Source organism: Haematobia irritans, chromosome 3 (genome assembly GCF_050003625.1).
Source record: "Haematobia irritans isolate KBUSLIRL chromosome 3, ASM5000362v1, whole genome shotgun sequence".
Lineage (NCBI taxonomy): Eukaryota > Metazoa > Arthropoda > Insecta > Diptera > Muscidae > Haematobia > Haematobia irritans.
In genome coordinates, this window is record NC_134399.1 from 30751719 (window position 1) to 30776980 (window position 25262).

At 31.1% G+C, this 25262-nt stretch overlaps 1 protein-coding gene across 5 annotated transcripts in view; it reads right to left on the reverse strand.

Annotated features, from left to right (window-relative positions):
- Positions 1 to 15834: 15834 nt before the first annotated feature.
- LOC142228986 (uncharacterized protein CG43867) overlaps positions 15835 to 25262 on the reverse strand; it is a 194549-nt gene continuing 185121 nt past the window's right edge. For 4 of the 5 annotated variants that reach the window (XM_075299517.1, XM_075299516.1, XM_075299514.1 and 1 more), the window contains exons 9-10: positions 21616 to 21957; positions 15835 to 18123 (exon numbers count right to left, since the gene is read on the reverse strand). In XM_075299517.1, coding sequence (XP_075155632.1) covers positions 16813 to 18123; positions 21616 to 21957 — 1653 coding nt within the window. In that variant the 3' untranslated portion in view covers positions 15835 to 16812. Of the gene's footprint in view, positions 18124 to 21615; positions 21958 to 22126; positions 22267 to 25262 lie in introns of all 5 variants that reach the window. The other variant, XM_075299518.1, reaches the window with a different exon arrangement.

Genomic DNA, 25262 nt, shown 5'->3' on the forward strand with positions numbered 1-25262 from the left:
AAAATAAACTACTTTCTTGTTCCACGTGGTCATAATTTTTATTCACAAAAACATTGTATTAAGAACTCTCATCATAAGTTTTTATAATAAAGTACTTTTGCTTAAAGAAAGTTGAATTTTAATGTATGAAAATGTTCATAATAGTAAAACGGGTTGTTGTTCCTTTAATTATTTAATTTCTCTGTACTGTGGAATGATTGGTTTAAAAATAGTTTAGTCGTTGACATTTTAAGAAGACTGTTAACCACTTTTTATTATCGGGTTTCCCAAAAAATAAGCAGGTAAACCAAAATAATACAGACTTTTTAACTTGGTAGGGGTATATAAATCATATGGTGTTGTAAAAATGAACTAAAATACAATGTTATAGATTAACTAAAATTTAAGAGAATTATAAACTAGACAAGTTGAAAAAAATCTTAAGGGCTAAATCATGGTCAATATTACTACAGTTTAGTTCATTTTGCAATGGAAAAGGGTTCACTGTTTTTTCAGTGTAGGTCTAAAGGGTACATTGAATGATATGCTGTTAATAAGGAAGTCAGATTTAAATCTTCCGTTAATTAAATCAACCATAAAACAGATATTCAGCATGGTACGTCTACATTTCAGTGTAGGTAATTTGATGAGCGATAGTCTTTCTTTGTAAGACGGCAAGGTTTGAGGTGTCAAGTTATTCCGACGTAAACAAAACAGTAAAAATTGTTTCTGAACAGATTCAATACGATTGCAATGAATTTGGTACTGTGGGTCCCAAATTACAGATCCATATTCCAGGATAGGACGCACAAGTGAAGTATATAAGTTTCTTGTATCAAATGGGTCAGAACATTCCTTACTCCAGCGCTTGACAAATCCAAATGATCCATAGGCATTATTTACAGTCATAGAAATGTGAGATCTAAAATTTAGCCTGCGATCCAAAAGTATTCCAAGATCTTTAAAGGATTCAACAGTTTCAAGCGTTGTGCCATTCAAGTTATAATTCGTGTCGATATAATTTAATCTATAAAAAGAGATATGCTTGCATTTCCTTATGTTCAGTTCCATATTTGATGAGCACCATCTGTACATGCTATTCAGATCAGATTGGAGTAAGGATTGGTCATCACTATTCCGAATAACCTTTATAATTTTAACATCGTCAGCATACATGAGAGTGTCACCATATTTAATGGCTGATGGAAGGTCATTTATAAATAAGCAGAACAATAGAGGGCCAAGATGACTGCCTTGTGGAACACCAGAAGGCACATGTATTGATTTTGAAATAATGTTATCAAATACTACAAATTGTGTACGATTCTTTAGATAACTTTCAAACCAGGATACCATTAATTCACTGAAGCCCATGCGATGCAGTTTGTACAGTAAAAGTGAATGGTTTACTTTGTCAAACGCCTTACTAAAATCAGTATAAATGACATCAGTCTGTAAACGATCTCTAAAGCCTTCATTAACCATTGTAGTCAATTCCAAGATTTACTCTTGTTGTGTTGGTTTAACAAAGACATAAATAAATAAAAAAAATAAAAAAAAAAAATAAAAAAAAAATAAATAAATCGTCACCATATTTGGCAAAAAATAATCTTTTTCATCGCCCTTGAAGTCTGCAAAATTTCATCCAAATCCTTATTTATCAACCGATCTTACTCAATGATCCGTTTGTAAAAAAGTGCAACATAACCCCATTTGTCGAAATCGGGCGATACAGATATATGGGATCTATATCTAAATTTGATTAGATTTCTTCCAAATTCAATAGCGTTCGTCCTTGTGCCCAAAAAACTCCATGTACCAAATTTCATCAAAATCGGCTAATAATTGCGACCGGAATCCTGTGAACAACAAATACATGGACAGACGGACGGACGGACACCAAGCGCTAGATCGACTCAGGAGGTGATTCTGAGTCGATCGGTATATATTTTATCTAAATATTTCTGGTAGACACAATTTTTGGCAGATCAAACTTATTATACCCTGACCACTATGTGGTTTAGGGTATACAAACTGTGCTGAATGCAATATTATCATTATTATTATCTTTGCTTATAATCACGAACGGCATCAATAACTATTTGCGCATTAAATATTTCAACTTCTAAAATATTAAAAACAAAAAAACGAATCCTGTTTTATATCTACCACCAAAGAATGGAAATGTGGGTATAATATGTTTGTCATTCCGTTTGTAACCCATTGAAATATCGATTTCCGACTATATAAAGTATATACATTCTTGATCAGGGAGAAACTGTAAGACGATATAAGCATGTCCGCATGTCTGCACGTTGTAATCACGCTACAGCCTTCAATAAAGGCGCTATCGTCATGAAATTTGGCACAAATTCGTCTTTCTTCGGCACGCCAAGTTCGAAGATGGACTATATCGGTCTAGGTTTTGATATAACTCTCATTTAAACCGATCCCCCAATTTTGGGACTTGATCACCTATACACCGCAAATTGCATGCGATTATCCTGAAATAGGAAATGTAGCAATATTTTAGGTCCACAAAGAGTTGTGGCGAATATGACGTGTATCGTGTTTTGGTATAACTCCCATATAGACCGATTTCCCGATTTGACTTCTTGAGGGTCTAGACACGCCAATTTTCATTTAATTTGCCTGAAATTCAAAATGTAAAGGTATTTTAGGTCCACAAAGAGTTGTGGTTTTATCAAAATTTTATTTCTATAGAAAATTTCTCAACTTCTATTTCTATAGGAAATTTTATCAACATTTTACTTCTATAGAAAATTTTGTCAAAATTTTATTTCTATAGAAAATTTTGTCAAAATTTTATTTCTATAGAAAATTTCTCAAATTTTATTTCTATAGAAAATTTTGTCAAAATTTTATTTCTATAGAAAATTTTGTCAAAATTTAATTTCTATAGAAAATTTTGTCAAAATTTTATTTCTATTGAAAATTTTGTCAAAATTTTATTTCTATTGAAAATTTTGTCAAAATTGTATTCCTACAGAAAATTTTGTAAAAATTTTATTTCTATAGAAAATTTTGTCAAAATTTTATTTCTATAAAAAATTTTGTCAACATTTTATTTCTATTGAAAATTTTGTGAAAATTGTATTCCTACAGAAAATTTTGTGAAAATTGTATTTCTATAGACAAATGTGCCAAAATTTTATTTCTATAGAAAATTTTATCAACATTTTATTTCTATAGAAAATTTTGTCAAAATTTTATTTCTATTTTCTATAAAACTTTGTTGACAAAATTTTTTATATTTTCTATAGAAAAAAATCTTGACAACATTTTCTATAGAAATAAAATTTTGACAAATTTTTCTATAGAAATAAAATTTTGCAAAAAAAGATTATTTTGTTTGGTAGTTTTTTGTAAAATTTTCTCCAAATTGTTGTAGATTAGTTTGGGCTCAAGTGGCAACCGTGGTGCAATGGTTAGTATGCCCGCCTTGCATACACAAGGTCGTGGGTTCGATTCCTGCTTCGACCGAACACCAAAAAAAGTTTTCCAGCGGTGGATTATCCCACCTCAGTAATGCTGGTGATATTTCTGAGGGTTTCAAGCTTCTCTAAGTGGTTTCACTGCTAGGTGGAACGCCGTTCGGACTCGGCTATAAAAAGGAGGTCCCTTGTCATTGAGCTTAACATGGAATCGGGCAGCACTCAGTGATAAGAGAGAAGTTCACCAATGTGGTATCACAATGGACTGAATAGTCTAAGTGAGCCTGATACATCGGGCTGCCACCTAACCTAACCTAACCTAACCTAACCTAACCTAACCTAACCTAACCTAACCTAAGTGGCAACCGTGTGTGTAGTTGTTCACGTTTTGGTATAACCCCCATATAGACCGATTTCTTGATTTGACTTCTTGGACTTCTCAACACCGATATTTTTATCCGATTTGCCCCGATTTGGGATCTTGAGCGCCTACACACCGAAATTTTCATGTTATTTGCCTGAGATTAGAAATCTAGAAATTCTTAAGGTCCACAAAGAAGTGTGCCTAATAGGGTTCATGTTTTTGTCTAGACCACATATAGACGGATCATTATATATATATAATTTGGTTTGGCTTTCATATAGACCGATCTCCCGTTATGAATTCTTGAGCATCTAGACACCACAATTTTTATCCGATCGTCGTGAATTTGTAAATCTATATAATCTAATATACACCGGTCTCCCAATTTAACTTCTTGAGGGGATAGAAGGTGCATCTAAATTGCACGAAACTAGAAGCAAGATTTCCCGAGTTTACTCCCCGTGCAAATCTTATGAAAGGATTTATCTATCGGATTTTCGAAATCTATCGGATTTTCGTGCACAGTATTATATCCGAAAGGAATTCCTCTAAAACTCAAACAAAACTGGTTCTTATAAATCCAGATTGTGATGTTGTCTGTCCATAAGTGGAATCTTTATATATACCTTCGAGAAGATTGCCATTTGAACCCATCTGCTAGGGAGAATATGTGTTTATCCTCGATCGAGGCAGCATGTCTAGAAAAATATCACTTTATTCCATTTGGAGTGTCGAACATTTTAAGCGTAATAAATATGTTTTCAGCACTTAATTTTTATTTTATATATAAACAAGTATAAACGGCCGTAAGTTCGGCCAGGCCGAATCTTATGTACCCTCCATCATGGATTGCGTAGAAACTTCTACGAAAGACTGTCATCCACAATCGAATTACTTGGGTTGTGGTATCTTAAATCGTTTTCTAAATTGTGAGTTAGTCCATACATTAGACAAAAAAAAATATGTGTAAGTAAGTCTACAAATAATTACGAATCGATATGGACTTTTGCACGGTACGTAGGGAGCCAGAATTGAAATATAGGGGTCGCTTATATGGGGGCTATATACAATTATTGATATGGACCAATTTTTGTGTGATTGGGGATCGATTTATCTGAGGGCTATATATAACTATAGACCGATATGGACCTAGTTAGGCATGGTTGTTAACGGCCATATACTAGCACAATTTCAACTGACTCGGATGACAAGAGGCTCCAAAACCAAATCTCGGGATCGGTTTATATGGGGGCTGTATATAATTGTGGACTGATATGGACCACTTTTGGCATGGTTGTTAAATATCATATACTACCACCACGTACAAAATTTCAACCAGATCGGATGAATTTTACTTCTCCAAAAGGCACCGGAGGTCAAATCTGGGGATCGGTTTATATGGGTGCTATATATAATTATGGACTGACATGATTGTTGGATACCATATACTGCATGGTTGTTGGATACCATATACTAACATCACGTACCAAATTTCAACCGAATCGGATGAATTTTGCTCTTCCATGGGGCTCCGGAGGTCAAATTTGGGGGTCCGTTTATATGGGGGCTATATATAATTATGGACCGATGGGGACCAATTTTTGCATGGGAGTTTGAGGCTATATACTAACACCATGTACCAAATTTCAGCCGAATCGGATGAAATTTGCTTCTCTTAGAGGCCTCGCAAGCCAAATCGGGGGATCGGTTTATATGGGGGCTATATATAATTATGGACCGATGGGGACCAATTTTTGCATGGGAGTTTGAGGCTATATACTAACACCATGTACCAAATTTCAGCCGAATCGGATGAAATTTGCTTCTCTTAGAGGCCTCGCAAGCCAAATCGGGGGATCGGTTTATATGGGGGCTATATATAATTATGGACCGATGGGGACCAATTTTTGCATGGTTGTTAGAGACCATATACTAACACCATGTACCAAATTTCAGCCGGATCGGATGAAATTTGCTTCTCTTAGAGGCCTCGCAAGCCAAATTTGGGGGTCCGTTTATATGGGTGTATACGTAAAAGTGGACCGATATGGCCCATTTGCAATACCATCCGACCTACATCAATAACAACTACTTGTGCCAAGTTTCAAGTCGATAGCTTGTTTCGTTCAGAAGTTAGCGTGATTTCAACAGACGGACGGACGGACGGACGGACATGCACAGATCGACTCAGAATTTCACCACGACCCAGAATATATATACTTTACGGGGTCTTAGAGCAATATTTCGATGTGTTACAAACGGAATGACAAAGTTAATATACCCCCATCCTATGGTGGAGGGTATAAAAACTATATGGCTCTTGTAACAATAGTGACGGCAAACTACTTTCATGTACATTTCGTACTTTTTGGTACATTTCCCCATTACAGTTGGCGTTTGTTGTAGTGCCACTTGCGAGTCTTTTGTAACGATGGTAATGAAATCGAACTTTGAAATGCTGGCAGCTATTTTCGTTTTACTAGTGATGCCAGCCAGTGTGTTTGTCCTTGACAGAGACAGCAGGTTTGGACAAAATATTTGAAAAAATATCACCTTTAATCCATTTTGAATTTCGGAGATTTGTCATCAATATATTAATCACATTTTTATGCCTAATATCAATGTTTTCATCGCTGATTTTTACGTTTCCTTGAAAAAATTAATAAGAAACCATTTTCCATTGGTTTTTCATTCAGCATTTGTTTTATTTTCCAAAATATTAAAATGTTTCCGCCAACAATAATGATGACAAAAAACTTTCAATTCTTTTTTGATACATTTCCCATCACTGTTAGCGATTGGTATAGTGTCACTTAAGAGTCTATCGTAGAGATGATGAATAAGTGAACTGTGGCATTTGAATTTGGGGAATATTTGGTAAATCGGGGAGATAATCCTAAACATCATCGATTTGACTGATCCGTCGCCCTTCTATTATATGTTCTTATTAAAATTAATCGGTACATAGTTATGGCGGTATTATCAAAATCTAAAACTATATGTCTGGCATTTATCAAATCCAAAAGGTACTGCCAGCATCTTCTTTTGGAAGAAACAAGACACTGGTATTAATACCTGAACCCTTTGGGTGCAAGACGGTCATGCTTACCATTGCATCACGGTGGTTCCCTAAGAAGTTTCTAAAATACCTCCTCACTTTCCAAATTATATTTAAATAATTAAAAATGCTTATTTTGTATTTTGTTTTATATTATTCATTTTTTCTTTATTACGATCTTTTTCCTTTTCACTTATTTTTGGTTTTATTTTTGTTATGAATTGTGTATAATTTCATATTCATTTTTATTTAATTTATTGCCTACAAAATAAGAAAAAAAAAATATGTGGCGTTGTTCTTCTTAGTTCTTTGTTTGTTCAATCTGTTCCTTGACGAGATTTTATTTTTTATAATAGTAATAATAATAATATTTTTTAGTTGCTATAATGAGTATATAATAAGTAAATTGTATAAACATTATATATATTCTAAATATATCATAAATATATAAACTTATATTTAGGCATATATAGGGAAAATGTTAAGAGATATATAGATTGATAGATGGAGAGACAGATAGAAAGAGACAGACACATACAACATTTATATCACTAGGATTCTATCAAACAAAACTTAAAAATTAAAAAAATAATAACAATTGAAAAAGGGCAAACGAAGAATTATAAAAAAAAAAATAATTATCAAAAATCTAAGGCTAAATATCTCATTCCGAAAGGAATGCTTTGGGTCAAAAACAGCTGATTTTATAACAGTCAGCTATTTCTGTTATACACAATAAATCAGCTGTTTCAAATGTTAGATTTTTTAAATCAGCTGTTTTGATAATTTCAATTGGCCCAAAGCCATCACTTCATATATGAGATATTTGCTTACTAATCAGGAAAAATAATTTACAATAGTTTACACAAATAATTTTAAAGCCTTTTATTTTTAACGACGATTATATTGAATTTTTCTTATATTTTGGGTGGATGGGGTATGGATGTGAAAACTTTTGATTTTTATTTTTCTTCAATATATATTTTTCATCATTTAAGCAAAATTAGTTGTTTATTGTTTTAAATAAATAGGAATCTTTAAAGTGATTGTTTAATGAGTTTTTATTGCATTTCGGTTGTGTGCTTGCTTGCTTTAGGTTTCAAAGCGAAATTTAATTTACTATCAATATTTTCAAATTATGAAAAATTTGGGTTTATATTAATTTCAATTTAGATTTTGTTTTCTTTTTTTCTACCTGATATATTTTGTTATTGGTTTCTGTCTAAATTCAGCATTTCTTTTTACGGATAAAATAATTTTTCTTCGGTTTTTTGGTTGTGTTTTTTTTTTGTTTTAGTTTTACTTTGTAAATTTATCAAAAAATGTTTTCTTGTTTTACGATAATTGCTTGCCTTATAAGTAGTTTTTATTGTTAGAACATCGTTTTGTAGTGTTTTTGTTCTTTTAAATTTCGTTCTGTGCGTTGTTTTCTAATTGAAAAATGATAGTGTTTGGATATCTACGAATTGTTAATGATACAATTGCTAAAGGTACAGCCACTATTACAAAAACATCCATTTGTAGCATGATGAAATTAACAACAAATTGTAATCAAATTTCAAAAGCTTGGCTAGAGTTGCCCATATGGATACAAAAATTATTATAAGACAAAAAGTAATCACAACCGAAACGAATGCTTTCGTTCGACTAGGAAGCGCGGTTGCCACTCGTGCCAAAAATAATCTAATAAAAATTTTAAGAAAATTTTACCAAAAATCTACCAAATTCTATTTTGAAGTTTTTGATCAAAATTTTGTGGTTAATATTTTTTATTGTTTATTTAAGTTACTTCTTCTACAAAAAGTAAGAACTTACACATAATGGACTTTGATAGTAGGACCTACCCCGAAAATTAAAACTTTTAAAAATATTGAATTTATAAAAAAAAAGTTTGTCAAAATTTTGTTTTTATTGAAAATGTTGCCAGCATTTGATTCATATAGAAAATGTTGTCGAAATTTTATTTCTATAGGAAAATATGTCAAAATTTTATTTTTATAGAAAATTTTGTCGAAATTTTATTTCTATAGAAAATTCTGTTGACCTTTTATTTCTATAGAAAATTTTGCCAAAATTTTATTTCTATAGAAAATTTTGCCAAAATTTTATTTCTATAGAAAATTTTGCCAAAATTTTATCTCTATAGAAAATTTTGCCAAAATTTTATTTCTATAGAAAATTTTATCGAAATTTTATTTTTATAAAAAAGTGTGTCGAAATTTTATTTCTATAGAAAATTTTGTCAAAATTTTATTTCTATAGAAAATTTTGTTGACCTTTTATTTCTATAGAGAATTTTGTAGACCTTTTATTTCTATAGAAAATTTTGTCAAAATTTTATTTCTATAGAAAATTTTGTCAAACTTTCATTTCTATTGCAAATTTTGTAAAAATTTTATTTCTATAGAAAATTTTGTCAAAATTTTATTTATGTAGAATATTTTGTCAAAATTTTATTTCTTTAGGAATTTTATTTCTATAGAAAATTCTGTTGACCTTTTATTTCTATAGAAAATTTTGCCAAAATTTTATTTCTATAGAAAATTTTGCCAACATTTTATTTCTATAGAAAATTTTGCCAAAATTTTATTTCTATAGAAAATTTTGTCGAAATTTTATTTCTATGGAAATTTTTATCAAAATTTTATTTTGATAGAAAATTTTGGTCAAATTTTATTTCTATAGAAAATTTTGTCAAAATTTCATTTCTATAGAAAATTTTGTCAAAATTTCATTTCTATAGAAAATTTTGTCAAAATTTTATTTCTACATAAAATTTTGTCAAAAATTTATTTCTAATATATAGAAAATTTTGTCAAAATTTTATTTCTAAAAATTTTAGGCAGTAGCCGACTATCAAACCCTTTTTCGGAAGGTTCAAGTGTAGTTCACTTTGGGTTGAGTGAATTACCCGAATTTATTCTGATAATTGGTTGGTAGTTTTGCTGCAATTAGAGGATGCTGATGAGGAATGTGGTAATTCCGAAACAGCTGTACATCCAACCATCTTGCAGTCTATAGGACTTTACCCAAATAAATTTTACAAGCATACTTTTCCTCTGTTGGTTAAGCTACACTTGTAGTTTAGTCAATGCATTTTCTATAGAAAATTTTGTAAAAATTTTATTTCTATAGAATATTTTTTTAAAGATTTTATTTCTATAGAAAATTTTGTAAAAATTTTATTTCAAAAAGTTTATTTCTGTAAAAAATTTTGTTGAAATTTTATTTCTATAGAAAATTTTGTTGTAGCAACTTTTTTCGAAATTTTGTTTCTATAGAAAATTTTGTCGAAATTTTATTTTTATAGAAAAGTGTGTCGAAATTTTATTTCTATAGAAAATTTTGTCAAAATTATATTTCTATAGAAAATTTTGTTGACCTTTTATTTCTATAGAGAATTTTGTAGACCTTTTATTTCTATAGAAAATTTTGTCAAAATTTTATTTCTATAGAAAATTTTGTCAAACTTTCATTTCTATTGCAAATTTTGTAAAAATTTTATTTCTATAGAAAATTTTGTCCAAATTTTATTTATGTAGAATATTTTGTCAAAATTTTATTTCTTTAGGAATTTTAGAATAATTTTATGTCTATAGAAAGTTTTGTCAAATTTTTATTTCTATAGAAAATTTTGTCAAATTTTTATTTCTATTGAAAATTTTGTGAAATTTTTATTTCTATAGAAAATTTTGTCAAAATTTTATTTCTATAGAAAATTTTGTCGAAATTTTATTTCTATAGAAAATTTTGTGAAAATTTTATTTCTATAGAAAATTTTGTCAAAATTTTATTTCTATAAAAACTTTTGTCGAAATTCTATTGAAAATTTTGTCAAAATTTCATTTTTATTGCAAATTTTGTAAAAATTTTATTTCTATAGACAATTTTGTCAAAATTTTATTTATGTAGAATATTTTGTCAAAATGTTATTTCTGTAGAAATTTTAGAATAATTTTATGTCTATAGAAAATTTTGTCAAAATTTTATTTCTATAGAAAATTTTGTCAAAATTTTATTTCTATAGAAAATTTTGTCAAAATTTTATTTTTATAGAAAATGTTGTCGAAATTTGATTTCTATAGGAAAATATGTCAAAATTTTCTATAGAAATAAAATTTTGTCGAAATTTTATTTCTATAGAAAATTCTGTTGACCTTTTATTTCTATAGAAAATTTTGCCAAAATTTTATTTCTATAGAAAATGTGTCAAAATTTTATTTCTATAGAAAATTTTGCCAAAATTTTATTTCTGTAGAAAATTTTGCCAAAATTTTATTTCTATAGAAAATTTTGCCAAAATTTTATTTCTATAGAAAATTTTGCCAAAATTTTATTTCTATAGAAAATTTGTCGAAATTTTATTTCTATGGACAATTTTATCAAAATTTTATTTTGATAGAAAATTTTGGTCAAATTTTATTTCTATAGAAAATTTTGTCAAAATTTCATTTCTATAGAAAATTTTTCCAAAATTTTATTTCTATAGAAAATTTTGACAAAATTTTATTTCTATAGAAAATTTTGTCAAAATTGTATTTCTATAGAAAATTTTGTCAAAATTTTATTTCTATAGAAAATTTTGGTCAAATTTTATTTCTATAGAAAATTTTGTCAACATTTTATTTCTATAGAAAATTTTCTCAAAATTTTATTTCTATAGAAAATTTTTTCAAAATTGTATTTCTATCGAAAAATTTGTCAAAATTTTATTTCTATCGAAAATTTTCTCAAAATTTTATTTCTGTAGAAAATTTTCTCAAATTTTTATTTCTATAGAAAATTTTGTCAAAATTTTATTTCTATAGAAAATTTTGTCAAAATTTTATTTCTATAGAAAATTTTGTCAAAATTTTATTTCTATAGAAAATGTTGTCAAAATTTTATTTCTATAGAAAATTTTGTCAAAATTTTATTTCTATAGAAAATTTTGTCAAAATTTTATTTCTATAGAAAATTTTGTCAACATTTTATTTCTAACAGGTTGGCTGATAAGTCCCCGGTCTGACATATAGATCGCTAGCGACGCCATTAAATGCATATTATTTTTATATAGTACCAACCTTCAAATGATTCGTGTCAAAATTTGACGTCTGTAAGTCAATTAGTTTGTGAGATAGAGCGTCTTTTGTGAAGCAACTTTTGTTATTGTGAAAAAAATGGAAAAAAAGGAATTTCGTGTTTTGATATAATACTGTTTTCTGAAGGGGAAAAATACGGTGGAAGCAAAAACTTGGCTTGATAATGAGTTTCCGGACTCTGCCCCAGGGAAATCAACAATAATTGATTGGTATGCAAAATTCAAGCGTGGTGAAATGAGCACGGAGGACGGTGAACGCAGTGGACCACCGAAAGAGGTGGTTGCCGACGACCGTAAAATGAAGTTGATCGAGATAGCAGAGGCCTTAAAGATATCAAAGGAACGTGTTGGTCATATCATTCATCAATATTTCGATATGCGGAAGCTCTGTGCAAAATGGGTGCCGCGCGAGCTCACATTTGACCAAAAACAACAACGTGTTGATGATTCTGAGCGGTGTTTGCAGCTGTTAACTCGTAATACACCCGAGTTTTTCCGTCGATATGTGACAATGGATGAAACATGGCTCCATCACTACTCTCCTGAGTCCAATCGACAGTCGGCTGAGTGGACAGCGACCGGTGAACCGTCTCCGAAGCGTGAACAGACTCAAAAGTCCGCTGGCAAAGTAATGGCCTCTGTTTTTTGGGATGCGCATGGAATAATTTTTATCGATTATCTTGAGAAGGGAAAAACCATCAACAATGACTATTATATGGCGTTATTGGAGCGTTTGAAGGTCGAAATCGCGGCAAAACGGCCACATATGAAGAAGAAAAAAGTGTTGTTCCACCAAGACAACGCACCGTGCCACAAGTCATTGAGAACGATGGCAAAAATTCATGAATTGGGCTTCGAATTGCTTCCCTACCTACCGTATTCTCCAGACGTGGCGCCCAGCGACCTTTTCTTGTTCTCAGATCTCAAAACGATGTTCGCAGGGAAAAAATTTGGCTGCAAACTGTGGCCTATTTAGAGGCAAAACCGAAGGATTACTACCAAAATGGTATCAAAAAATTGGAAGGTCTTTATAATCGTTGTATCGCTCTTGAAGGGAACTATGTTGAATAATAAAAATTTTGACCAAAAAAAATGTTTTTCTTTGTTAGACCAACCTGTTATAGAAAATTTTGTCAAAATTTCATTTCTATAGCAAATTTTGTAAAAAATGTATTTCTATAGAAAATTTTGTCAAAATTTTATTTATATAGAATATTTTGTCAAAATTTTATTTCTTTAGAAATTTTATAATAATTTTATGTCTATAGAAAGTTTTGTCAAATTTTTATTTCTATTGAAAATTTTGTCAAAATTTTATTTCTTTAGAAATTTTAGAATAATTTTATGTCTATAGAAAGTTTTGTCAAATTTTTATTTCTATAGAAAATTTTGTCAAATTTTTATTTCTATTGAAAATTTTGTGAAATTTTTATTTCTATAGAAAATTTTGTCAAAATTTTATTTCTATAGAAAATTTTGTCAAAATTTTATTTCTATAGATAATTTTGTCGAAATTTTATTTCTATAGAAAATTTTGTCAAAATTTTATTTCTATAGAAAATTTTGTCAAAATTTTATTTCTTTAGAAATTATGTCTATAGAAAGTTTTGTCAAATTTTTATTTCTATAGAAAATTTTGTCAAATTTTTATTTCTATTGAAAATTTTGTGAAATTTTTATTTCTATAGAAAATTTTGTCAAAATTTTATTTCTATAGAAAATTTTGTCAAAATTTTATTTCTATAGAAAATTTTGTCAAAATTTTATTTCTATAGAAAATTTTGTCAAAATTTTATTTCTATAGACAATTTTGTCAAAATTTTATTTCTATAGAAAATTGGTCGAAATTTTATTTCTATAGAAAATTTTGTCAAAATTTTATTTCTATAGAAAATGATGTCAAAATGTTATTTCTATAGAAAATTTTGTCAAAATTTCATTTCTATAAAAAAATTTTGTAAAAATTTTATTTCTATAGAAAATTTGGTTGAAATTTTATTTCTATAGAACATTTTGTTTTTATTTTATTTCTATATAAGATTTTATACAATTTTATTTCTATAGACAATTTTGTCAAAATTTTATTTCTATAGAGAATTTTGTTGACCTTTTATTTCTATAGAAAATTTTGTCAAAATTTTATTTCTATAGAATATTTTGTAAAAATTTTATTTCTATAGAATATTTTGTAAAATTTTTATTTCTATAGAAAATTCTGTTTACCTTTTATTTCTATAAAAAATTTTGTCAAAATTTTATTTTTATAGAAAATTTTGTCAAAATTTTATTTCTATAGCGAATTTTGTTGACCTTTTATTTCTATAGAAAATTTTGTCAAAATTGTATTTCTATAGAAAATTTTGTCAAAATTTTATTTCTATAGAAAATTTTGTGAAGTACCCCTCGTTGGAGAGGTATAATTTGCAAAATCTACCAAAGCATTAAACATTCTACCAATCTATCAGACAGTAAAAAATCTACCATTTCTGGTAGAATTCTACCAACTGTAGCAACCGTGAAGGAAAGTGGATGTCTGAAACGATCATTTCCAATGTTGTCTCTAAAGTGAATCAGGCAAATGGAGCAGTGGCGACAGTGGCGACAGTGGCATTTAATTAGCCTTTATTTTCGATTAAAATTTTCATCTATTCACCGAAAATTGACTTATGATCAATTTCCCATCTCAACGAACGCTGATATGGGCAACTGACATTCCACAATCAGCTGAATTTTGTTTACGAGCTCAGCTGTCTCTGATATTTCTGCCGAACAGGAACATGTAAGTCCAATATTAAAAATTATCTCTTGAAATTTTCGAAAGAATAGAAAATTTGTAGCAACTTATTTATTTGGATATTCCTCTTTGTCATATACACGGTATACTAAACTGGCGGCACGACCACATCGCTGTAGGATGTAAATTTTAGGTATTATGATGGCCACGGATAGCCTTTAGTTTCAATTAAAATGCTTATCTATTCCGTAAAATTGATTTACGATTAATTTCCCATATTAATGAACGCTTTTGGGCAACAGCTGATGTTGGTTTACAAACTCAGCTGTTTTTGACATTTCAGTGGCACAAAAAATGTTAAGTTCAATATTAAAAATTAGCCTTTAAAATTTTCGAAAGAAAAGAAAATTTGTAATAAATTATCTCCTTGAATATTTTTCTTTATCATATACATATGGAGCTCAGAAATGATAATTTCAAAGAATGTCCCTAAAAAGCTTCAGGCAAAAATGGAACAGTGGAGATTTTGAAATTTAACTAGCCAATTAAAATTCTCATCTTTAATCGCTAAAATTGACTTACGATAAATTCCCCACATCAACCAAAGCTTTTGGGCAACTGTCATCCCAAAAAACAGCTGATGTTGGTTTGAAAACTCAGCTGGTTTTTGGCATTTCATTGGCACAAAAAACTAATTTCAATATTAATAATTAGACCTTGAAATTTTTGAAACAAAAAATAATATATTGTAGCACAATATCTCTTTGGATATTCCACTTTTGTTATGTCTTTTAAAGAATTGTTTTTTTTTGTTTTTATAAATAATCAACTGAAACCTTAAGATTGGTTTTTTACACTTGCTTTCATTTGTCTAACATGTATTGTTCTTTGCGGTATTACCATTTCCGTTTTTTTTGCTAGGTATCTAGAAAAAATTCTTAACATTTCTTTTCTGTATATTTATTTATGTTTTGTGTTTGTGTATTTCTTTCTATATTTATATGTAAATACAATTACAAAAAAAAATCTAAAGCCTACTTTTTGGTGCTTTGCCTTGGTTTAGAGTTGGAGTAAGCTTTTCTCTATTTATTTTGTATTTCGTTCCTTATTTTGGTTTCATTACATATTCAATAAGCTTTAAGCTATATGTGGGTGAGTGAATGGTTTGTTTTTTTTTTTTTGAGTGGAAGGGGCGGTAGGAGACTTTCTTTAAAATTTACATGTGAATTATATTTTGCAAGGTCTTGCTTCCTTTATGGGGATGGGTTTATATCATATAACCACAATAGTAATAATAATAAAAGTTACTATAAAAAAAATTATATTTTATTATAAATTTGAAAATCATAAGGACTCTTCTTTTAAATCAAATACAATGATAAATTTTGAGCATTACATAAAATAAATATAGATACAATAATTAGAAAGAATTGGGGTTAATTGTCATAGAAATATTGGAGTATAAATGAGTAAAATATAGGTCATTCTTTAAATTTCTATAGTAATTAAAAAAAAAAAAACAAAAAGAAAAACTGCCACTAAACACCAACATTTGAAATATGTTTGAATTCAACTCTATTTCAAATATGGATGATTGTAGAATTAATGTTGAATTCACACCTTTTCCAATGTTTGTGTTTATTGGGGCCTTAATAGTAAAAGTGTAGTATACTTTAAGGATCTGATAAATAACATAAAACAAAGCTTTAGAAAAACTGTTAAAAACAAAAAAATATATTTGTATATTATTTTTAAACAAAATAATATATTATGTATTCGTATTAATTAACAAACTTTCTTTGTTATTTAATTATAATAAACTAACACAAATTTTTGTATATACTGGGTTGTTGTTTTTCTTTTTAAGTTTTTAGATTTCGACTTTAGTGTTTTCTTGAATCACTTTTTAATTACTTACAAACTACTTATATACAGAGTGTCTATCGTGTGTGTTTCGTGTCTTCGATTTTTGGTTTTGTTTAATTTCTTTATAAAAAAAATATTTCGTAGTGTCCTAAAAAATGTGATGGTTTTTTCATGCCTTCTTTTCGTGGCATATCTGTGTTTTTGTTTTTCAAAAAAGTCTCGTTTTTTTTCTTAAAATACTTCGCCTTCTCCTATTTACAATTCATCCCTTCTTCTTTATTTAATCCTCTGATGGTCGGGTGTACTCTTTAAGATATCCGGTTGATGGGGATTGTGATGCTGATGATGATGATTTTGACTGTGCATTGAGTTGAGAGTACCTTGATGTGAACCACCCTGTGATCTTGTTCCACCACCGCCATGATCACCACTATAATGCGAGGAACTTAACGTATGCGAATGATTGGAATTCAAAGTGTGTGTGGCATGTGAATTCAAAGTATTATGCGCTGTGGTAGTGGCATTTGTGGACATTCCAGCCGTGGTAGTTCCACATAAAGTTCCACCCACTGTGGTTGCTCCAGTCCCTACAGCAGGCCTTGACCTCAACGATCTGTGGGAGCCATTGCGTGTTAGTGAATTCATATGTGGAGTTCCAGGAACCGTATGACCCAAAGCATTCATATAATCGGCTATGAGTAAAGTTATTTCCAAAATTTTAGGCTTAGACATGGCAAACAATAGCTTCTGCTCTTGCGAACCACACGAAGCCAATGTGTCCTCATTCGATACCACCAACATAAAGTCATCCTGGCATCCTCCAAAAGTCATCACAGTCGTATACGGATATCTTGCCAATGGAGCCATTGTAGATAATTCCAAAACATTTAAAGCATCCTCTGAGACCGCCAACCAAGCCATTGCTTGATCAGAGTGCCTGGGTTTAGCTTGAAAGAGGCTGGCACCGAAATATGGCCATTTGCGACAACAGGTCAAATAGATGCGTACACAATCCAAAGTGCTGCGTCCCTTTAGCAATATCCATTTCGTTATCAAAGACTCTTGTATATCCTTCAATTGTTCGGGATTTAAAGCGTCACGATAGCGATATGGATAGAATTTATCCAATGCCTTGATGCCCACATTTGTGGTGGCACTCTTGGATTTTTCATGCGAATAATCGCCCATATCGATTTGGGCCATTAGTGAAGCCAATTCCAAAGCTAAATCACGCGATAGTGGAAAACGACCCTGGACAATTTGACTGTTTGTTTGATAGCATAACAGCAGGCGTTCCTTATCCGTTTCAAATTTCACCGTATGTTTCCAGTAGAGACGATTTTTGTAGGTTAATTGAATGACTCGTGTATTCTCAAATTTGCCCGAACCTTTTTCACGCAGGGCCGTTTCCCATTTTGATATGACATCACACAATTTGGCCATCGGGTCAAGATAGTGTTCCAAGTCTTTTTCAATAGGATCATCGCTGAATAGGCAGAAACCATTAGATGCATCGCGTGTACCGATTTCTTGAGCCAAAGTACTTTGGAATTCTTCAATGGTTGTGGAGCCATCAAATGAAACAACCTGGAAGAGATAGAGAAAAACGATTAGAAAGTGATCTGGAACTTGGGGAGAAAAAAATAAATAAAGCCTATATATTAAGACTATAACGTTTCGGAAAACAAGGATCATCTATAAGAGGTCGTTATTCCGGCTAAAATACGAAGAAAGGCAATTGCATGTTCCCTGAGTATAGCAATCGCCGCTTTAGTGAGCTCTCAAGTTTGTGAATTTCAGTACAGATAACTGGGAGCTATTGACTCGCTAATGGAGTATGAATTTGACATTACCCCACTGCCAGCGACGGCTAGAGAGAAGGTCATGAGGGAGGAGGGTGTGCAAAAGATGTATACCATAAGATCGGATCCCTGGTTAGGTTAAAGGGTAAAGTAACAGCCCGATTTATTTTCAGTCGGACGGATGGCGGATCCCTGACATCCGTCCAAATTTTCTCATTAAAACATCAAGGTTGGCAGATAAAAGGGAAGAGACCCGAAAAGGTAACCCAGCTGATATAGGATCCCGAGTCTCGGCCGAGAAATGTGGCACAATCACCTGGAGTAGACCAATCTAGAATCCAAACTGCTATGGTCGACAATTTGGAACCTCTCTAACCAAAAAGCCTACATCTTCATTTCGTTTGGCAGAAGAACTCCGAAGGATGATACCCGCAATCCGAATGCCTTCTGTAGAGAAATTGTCGAGCGTCCCCAAACTGTAGACAAAGGCGAATTTTCCGTGCTCTCAAAACTACGCCATATCGTCATCAGCCTGGAGTGTGTGCTCCTGGCGATGAAGGCCACCAGCATGTCACCACCGCAATTGGTCCAGATGGTTTTGTTACGAGGTTGTTGGAACACATAAGAGATAATGCTGCCACGTCTTCCCCACATCTTTAATGTTTGCCTCAGCCACCTTGAATTATCAGATATCTTGTATTTGACCGGTCGATTATTCTTCTATCCCCTGTTACAAAGATTCTAAAAACAATTCTACTGCCGTACTTCACGGAACGCCCAATGTTGGTGAAATATCAGCTCGGTTTCCGCTTCGGCAAAAGTACGACTACTACGAGGTGTGAATTTACAACCAACATAGCATAGGTATAATAGTAATAGCAAGAGGTCGCATAAAAGTTCTGATTCTCGTAGCATTGATACCGTAAACCATACCACTCTCTAAGGGATATTTGGGAAAGCTCTCTCCACCATAATCGTAAGAGATGATTGGCAAATTATAAGACAATCGTAAGTGGAAATGAGAGGGAAACATCTTAGCCTAGCCTAAGTGTGCCACAAGGGGAGATTCCTTTGTCAGCAGGAGATATGAAACTCCTCGAAATATACAGCCAGTCGCGGGCCCAAAAGAAGAATCTGGAGCTCGATATCGATTACGTTAGGCAATATGTTCACCTTTGGCAAGCATGCGGAATTGGTTCCCAACAATGTTGGGAGTAAAAATAAGATCCTGAATACGGCCTGCATAATAGGTCCTGCCCACGGCAGAAGGCAATATTTTTTTCCGAAGGCATAATCGATACTGCTGCATGTTTATGGGATCAATAACACATTTACCGATTATTTAGTCATCGCCGACAAGTCGTATCGATTCGACACACTGTAAGATTCTTTACAAGCACCGACATTCCGTCCGGAATAAATGATAGCCAGTAAAGCGCATTACAGTGGGTAGAAGGCCACCATGAGAGGCGCCTGCCTGGTATCTCTAGGCACCGGAGCTTTTGCCTCTAACTTCTGAGCCCGATATTCACCTCGCAGGACATCCCTTTGCATGTCCCGCGAACCTAACAGGCCTGACACCTCTTTCACTCTGGTTTCATCCAGTCACGCAGCATTGTGCTGGTTGGAAGACCACCGCGTACGAGATAAGTCGAGAGACTACTTCACAGGGAAACCAGTTCTGTGATGTCTCAACTCCGCTCCGGCATATCCAGTATCCTATATATTGCGTATCCTGCGAACCCAACAGACCTGACTCCTACTTCACTCTGAATTCATCCAGTAAGGCAGCGTTGAGATGGGTGGAAGAGCACTATCTGCGCGGTACGGCGAGAGACGGATACCTAGAGAGACCAGATCGGTGATGTCTCAGCTACGATCTGGCATATCTATTTTCCCGAGTACTTAACCCTAAGTTCTGAACCTAGCTATTCAAGCTGAATGCCCGAAGTGTCGACATACGCCCCATATAACAAGGCATTTCTTGCGTGTCCCGCGAATCCAAAAGATCTGACACCTATTTCACTCTGGATTCATACAGTAAGACAACGTTGTGCTGGGTGGAAGAGCGCTATCTGCGAGCTACAACAAGATACTGCTTCATAGAGAGACTAGATGGGTGATGTCTCAACTACGATCTCGTATATCTAGCATTTTCCTCTCACTCCTGAACCCAGCGATTCAAAATAAAAGCCCGAAGTGTGGACATTCGCCTCATATCACGTGACATCTCTTTGCGTAGCCTGTGAACTCAACAGACCTGACCGCTACTTCACTCCGAATTCATCCACTATCTGCGGGCTAAGACAAGAGAGGGCTTCATAGAGAGACCAGATCGGTGATGTCGCAGCTACGATCTGACATCTCTAGGTACCAGTGCATTTACGTTTCACTTCTGAACCCAGCGATTCAAGATGAATGCCCGAAGTGTGCATATTCGCCGCATATTACGAGGCATCCCTTTGCGTATCCTGCAAACTCAACAGACTTGGCACCTATTTCACTCTGGATTCATTCAGTAAGACAGCTCGCTTCCTCCAAGCATGCGGAATTGGTTGAATTGGTTCCTAACAATATTGGGAGAAGAAATAAGACCCTGAGTAAGGCCTGCATTATAGGTCCTGCCCACGGAAGAAGGCAATATTTTCTTACAAAGGCAGTGTTATGCGTACTCGTGTCGAAAATATCCCACATATTGACCACATTATAAGTTAAGTCCGCAGGCATAATCGATACTGCTGCATGTCCATATTCGCCGCATATCACAAGACATCCTTTTGCGTATCCTGCAAACTCAACATACCTGGCACCTATTTCACTCTGGATTCATTCAGTAAGACAGCTCGCTTCCTCCTCGAAATGGATGTAGGAGCTTTACTTTTCTTATTCCCTCTTATTTTTACACACGAGTGACTTTTTATGCCACTTTCTGGATATTCTAAACGATGACACTGACATTTGAGAGCACCGTAATGACATTGTGTCGGCAGAGACCTCTATTGCTTCAGTTTTACAATGACAAATTTGCTTCTTAACACTAACTGCTCTTTGAATACAGCGTTAAGGCAAATCGTTTATGGAGCTATTAATGAAATTACACTCAGAAAAAAATCGAGTTTACAAATCAACAAATAATGTTAGCTACTTCAGCAAACAGTGGCTGTTTTTCCTTTGCAGCAAACTTTTTTCTGTTTTAGCAGATTTTGTTGAGGAGTTTACTAACAACTTTTTTTTTGGGTGTACCCTAACTATGTACTTGTTATATTATTGGACTTACCTGATAAGTTGAATTCATCATATGTACAGGTATGGCATGTGGCAATGAATGATGATAAGGATTCTTTAGCAATATCGATAACACTTCCATGCGAGAGGGTTTAGTTTCGCGACCACCATTTTTAAGAGTTCTCTCCAAAGCTCGTTCACAATAGGCGGCATATTTGCCTGTTTCAGTTTTTGTATCAGCATTGCGAGATAAATGTAACTTTAAATACCACAATAAGCGGCTGGATTTGGGCACAAACAAAGAGACGGCTAAGGCTAAAAGTTGCCAGCCCTGGACGAAGGAATAGGCGGGAGGATTGGATTTGCAGTCTATTATGGGAGGAGGTACAGGAGCCTAGAAAAAAGTAGAAGGACAAATAAAAATCACTCATGAATTTGTTTAAGCAAAATACACAAACAAAGAAAAAAATTCATAACGAACATGCTTTTTTATAAATAAAGGGGTTAGCTTAGATTAGAAAAATACTTAAAAACTAAATTCAACTCCTTTTTGTTTTCAATACCTGCAAGGATGTTGGTGAACTGCCATTTGCTTGAGCATTACCACTTTGCTGAGTATCACAGGCAAAAAGACTTTGCGTGGCACATAATAGTAGTTGCTGTAAATTTTCATTAAGTTTTTTTGTTTTTTTTTTTTTTGGATTTTGGAACGGTTTCATGTCATGTCATACAAAGGGAGAATTTTTCATTCATTTCGAGATGGTTTTTTATTACACGATTTGGACACGAAAGTTTTTTTTTTGGAAAAAAACATGATCACACCAAAGAAATGAAAAAAAAAGAATGGGAAAAAGTGCATTAAAATTTTGTTTCAATGGAAATTTGGAATAACACTTGTTGTTTTTTTACAGTGTACATTTTGCTAGACGAACGCTTATTGGACAATATTTATTTGGGCACAGTTTTGTTTGACATTTGCAACAAATGCAATATTCACATATGAACGGAAAAAAATAATACAAAAACAAAAATTGAGAAAAAGCGCCAAAATGTTAATAAAATTTATTTAAAAAAAAAAAATAATAATAATAAAAATATGCACTGAACAAATATATTTTTTAAGAATCTATCGTATTTAAAAAAACTGTAATAAATATTTGGTGTTGTGAGAATATGATAAAACTTTGTCTAGAGTTTCATTAAAAAAAAATATATATAATTTTTACTATATGTATATATAGAGGAAAAGAGACTTGTAGTTCTATCATTTCAATACCAGAGAATGAAGCCATCGACTAAAAACGCCTACGATTCTTCGCCAATCGATATCGTAGCTCGTCTTTTATCATATTTTTAAAGCCAGCAATATTTAGGAATTATTTTTCCTGAACAAATATAACATAATTCCCAATGTTTTACTAGATTTTTCCAAATATTCCTTTTCAACAAGAGGTACATCACAAATTTTCTATAGAAATAAAATTTTGAAAAAATTTTCTAGAGAAAAAAAGTTTTGCGAACATTTTCTATAGAATTAAAATTGTGACAAATTTTTTATAGAAATACAATTTTGAGAAAATTTCCTGAAGAAATGAAATTTTGAAAAAAAAAAATTCTGAAGAAATAAAATTTTGAAAAAATTTTCTATAGAAATAAAATTTTGACAAAACTTTCTATAGAAATAAAATTAAAAAAAAATCTATAAAAATAAAATTTTGTCCGAATTTTCTATAGAAACAGAAAGTCTTACAAAATTTTTTATAGAAATAAATTTTTCACAATATTTTCTATAGAAATAAAATTTGAGAAAATATTCTATAGAAATAAAATGTTGACAAAATTTTCTAGAGAACAAAAAAATTACAAAATTTACTATTGGAAATAAAATTTTAACAAAATATTCTATAGAAATAAAATTTTGACAAAATTTTTTAGAAAAAATAAATTTTGACAAAATTTTCTAGAAAAAATAAATTTTGACAAAATTTTCCATAAAAATTTAAATTTTCACAAAATTCTCTATAGAAATAAAATTGTGACAAAATTTCTATCGAAATGAAATTTTTGACAAAATTTTCTGTAAAAATAAAATTTTGAGGAAAAAATTTCTATCAAAATAAAATGTTGACAAATTTTCTATCAAAATAAACTTTTTAGAAAATTTTCTATAGACATAAAATTTTGAAAAAAATTTCTATAGAAATAAATTTTGACAAAATTTTGTATAGAAATAAAATGTTGAGAAGATTTTCTATAGAAATAAAATTTTGACAAAATTTTCTAGAGAACAAAAAATTACAAAATTTACTATTGGAAATAAAATTTTGACAAAATATTCTATAGAAATAAAATGTTGACCAAATTTTCTAGAAAAAAATAAATTTTGATATAATTTTCCAGAAAAGTTAAATTTTGACAAAAAAAACTCTATAGAAATAAAAATGTGACAACATTTCTATGGAAATGAAATTTTGACAAAATTTTCTATAAAAATAAATTTTGAGAAAAAAATTTCTATCAAAATAAAATGTTGACAAAATTTTCTATCAAAATAAAATTTTGAGAAAATTTTCTATAGGCATAAAATTTTGGGAGCATTTTTTGCAGAAATAAAATTTTGAAAAAGATTTCTATAGAAATAACATTTTGAGTTGATTTCCTATAGAAATAAATTTTGACAACATATTCTATAGAAATAAAGTTTTGGCAACATTTTCTATAGAAATAAAGTTTTGACAAAATTTTTCTAGAGAAATAACATTTTGACAACATTTTGTATAGAAGTATGTTAGGTTATGTGGCAGCCCGATGTATCAGGCTCACTTAGACTATTCAGTCCATTGGATACCACAGTGGTGAACTTCTCTCTTATTACTGATTGCTGCCCGATTCCATGTTAAGCTCAATGACTAGGGACCGCCTTTTTATAGCCGAGTCCGAACGGCGTTCCACATTCCAGTGGAACCACTTGGAGAAGCTTTGAAACCCTCAGAAATGTCACCAGCATTACTGAGGTGGGATAATCCACCGCTGAAAAACTTTTTGGTGTTCGGTCGTAGCAGGAATCGAACCCACGACCTTGTGTATGCAAGGCTCCCTTCTATAGAAATAAAATTTTGATAAAATATTCTATAGAAATAAAATTTTGAGAAAATTTTCTATAGAAATAAAATATGGATAAAATTTTCTATAGAATTTAAGTTTTGAGAAAATATTATATAGAAATAAAATGTTGAGAACATTTTCTGTAGAAATAAAATTGTGAGAAAATTTTCTGTAGAAATAAAATTTTCAGAAAATCTTCTATAGAAATAAAATTTTAACAAAATGTTCTATAGAAATAAAATTGTGATAAAATTGCCTAAATTACCAAATTTTTGACAAAATTTTCTAGAGAAATAAAATTTTGATAAAATTTTCTATAGAAATAAAATTCTGAGAAAATTTTCTGTAGAAATAAAATTTTGAGAAAATTTTCTAGAGAAATAAAGATTTGACAAAATTTTCTAGAGAAATAAAATTTTGACAAAATTTTCTATAGAAATTAAATTTTGAGAAAATTTTATGTAGAAATAAAATTTTGAGAAAATTTTCTATAGAAATAAAATTTTTGAGAAAATTTTCTATAGAAATAAAATTTTGACAAAATATTCTATAGAAATAAAATTTTCTATAGAAATAAAATTTTGAGAAAAATTT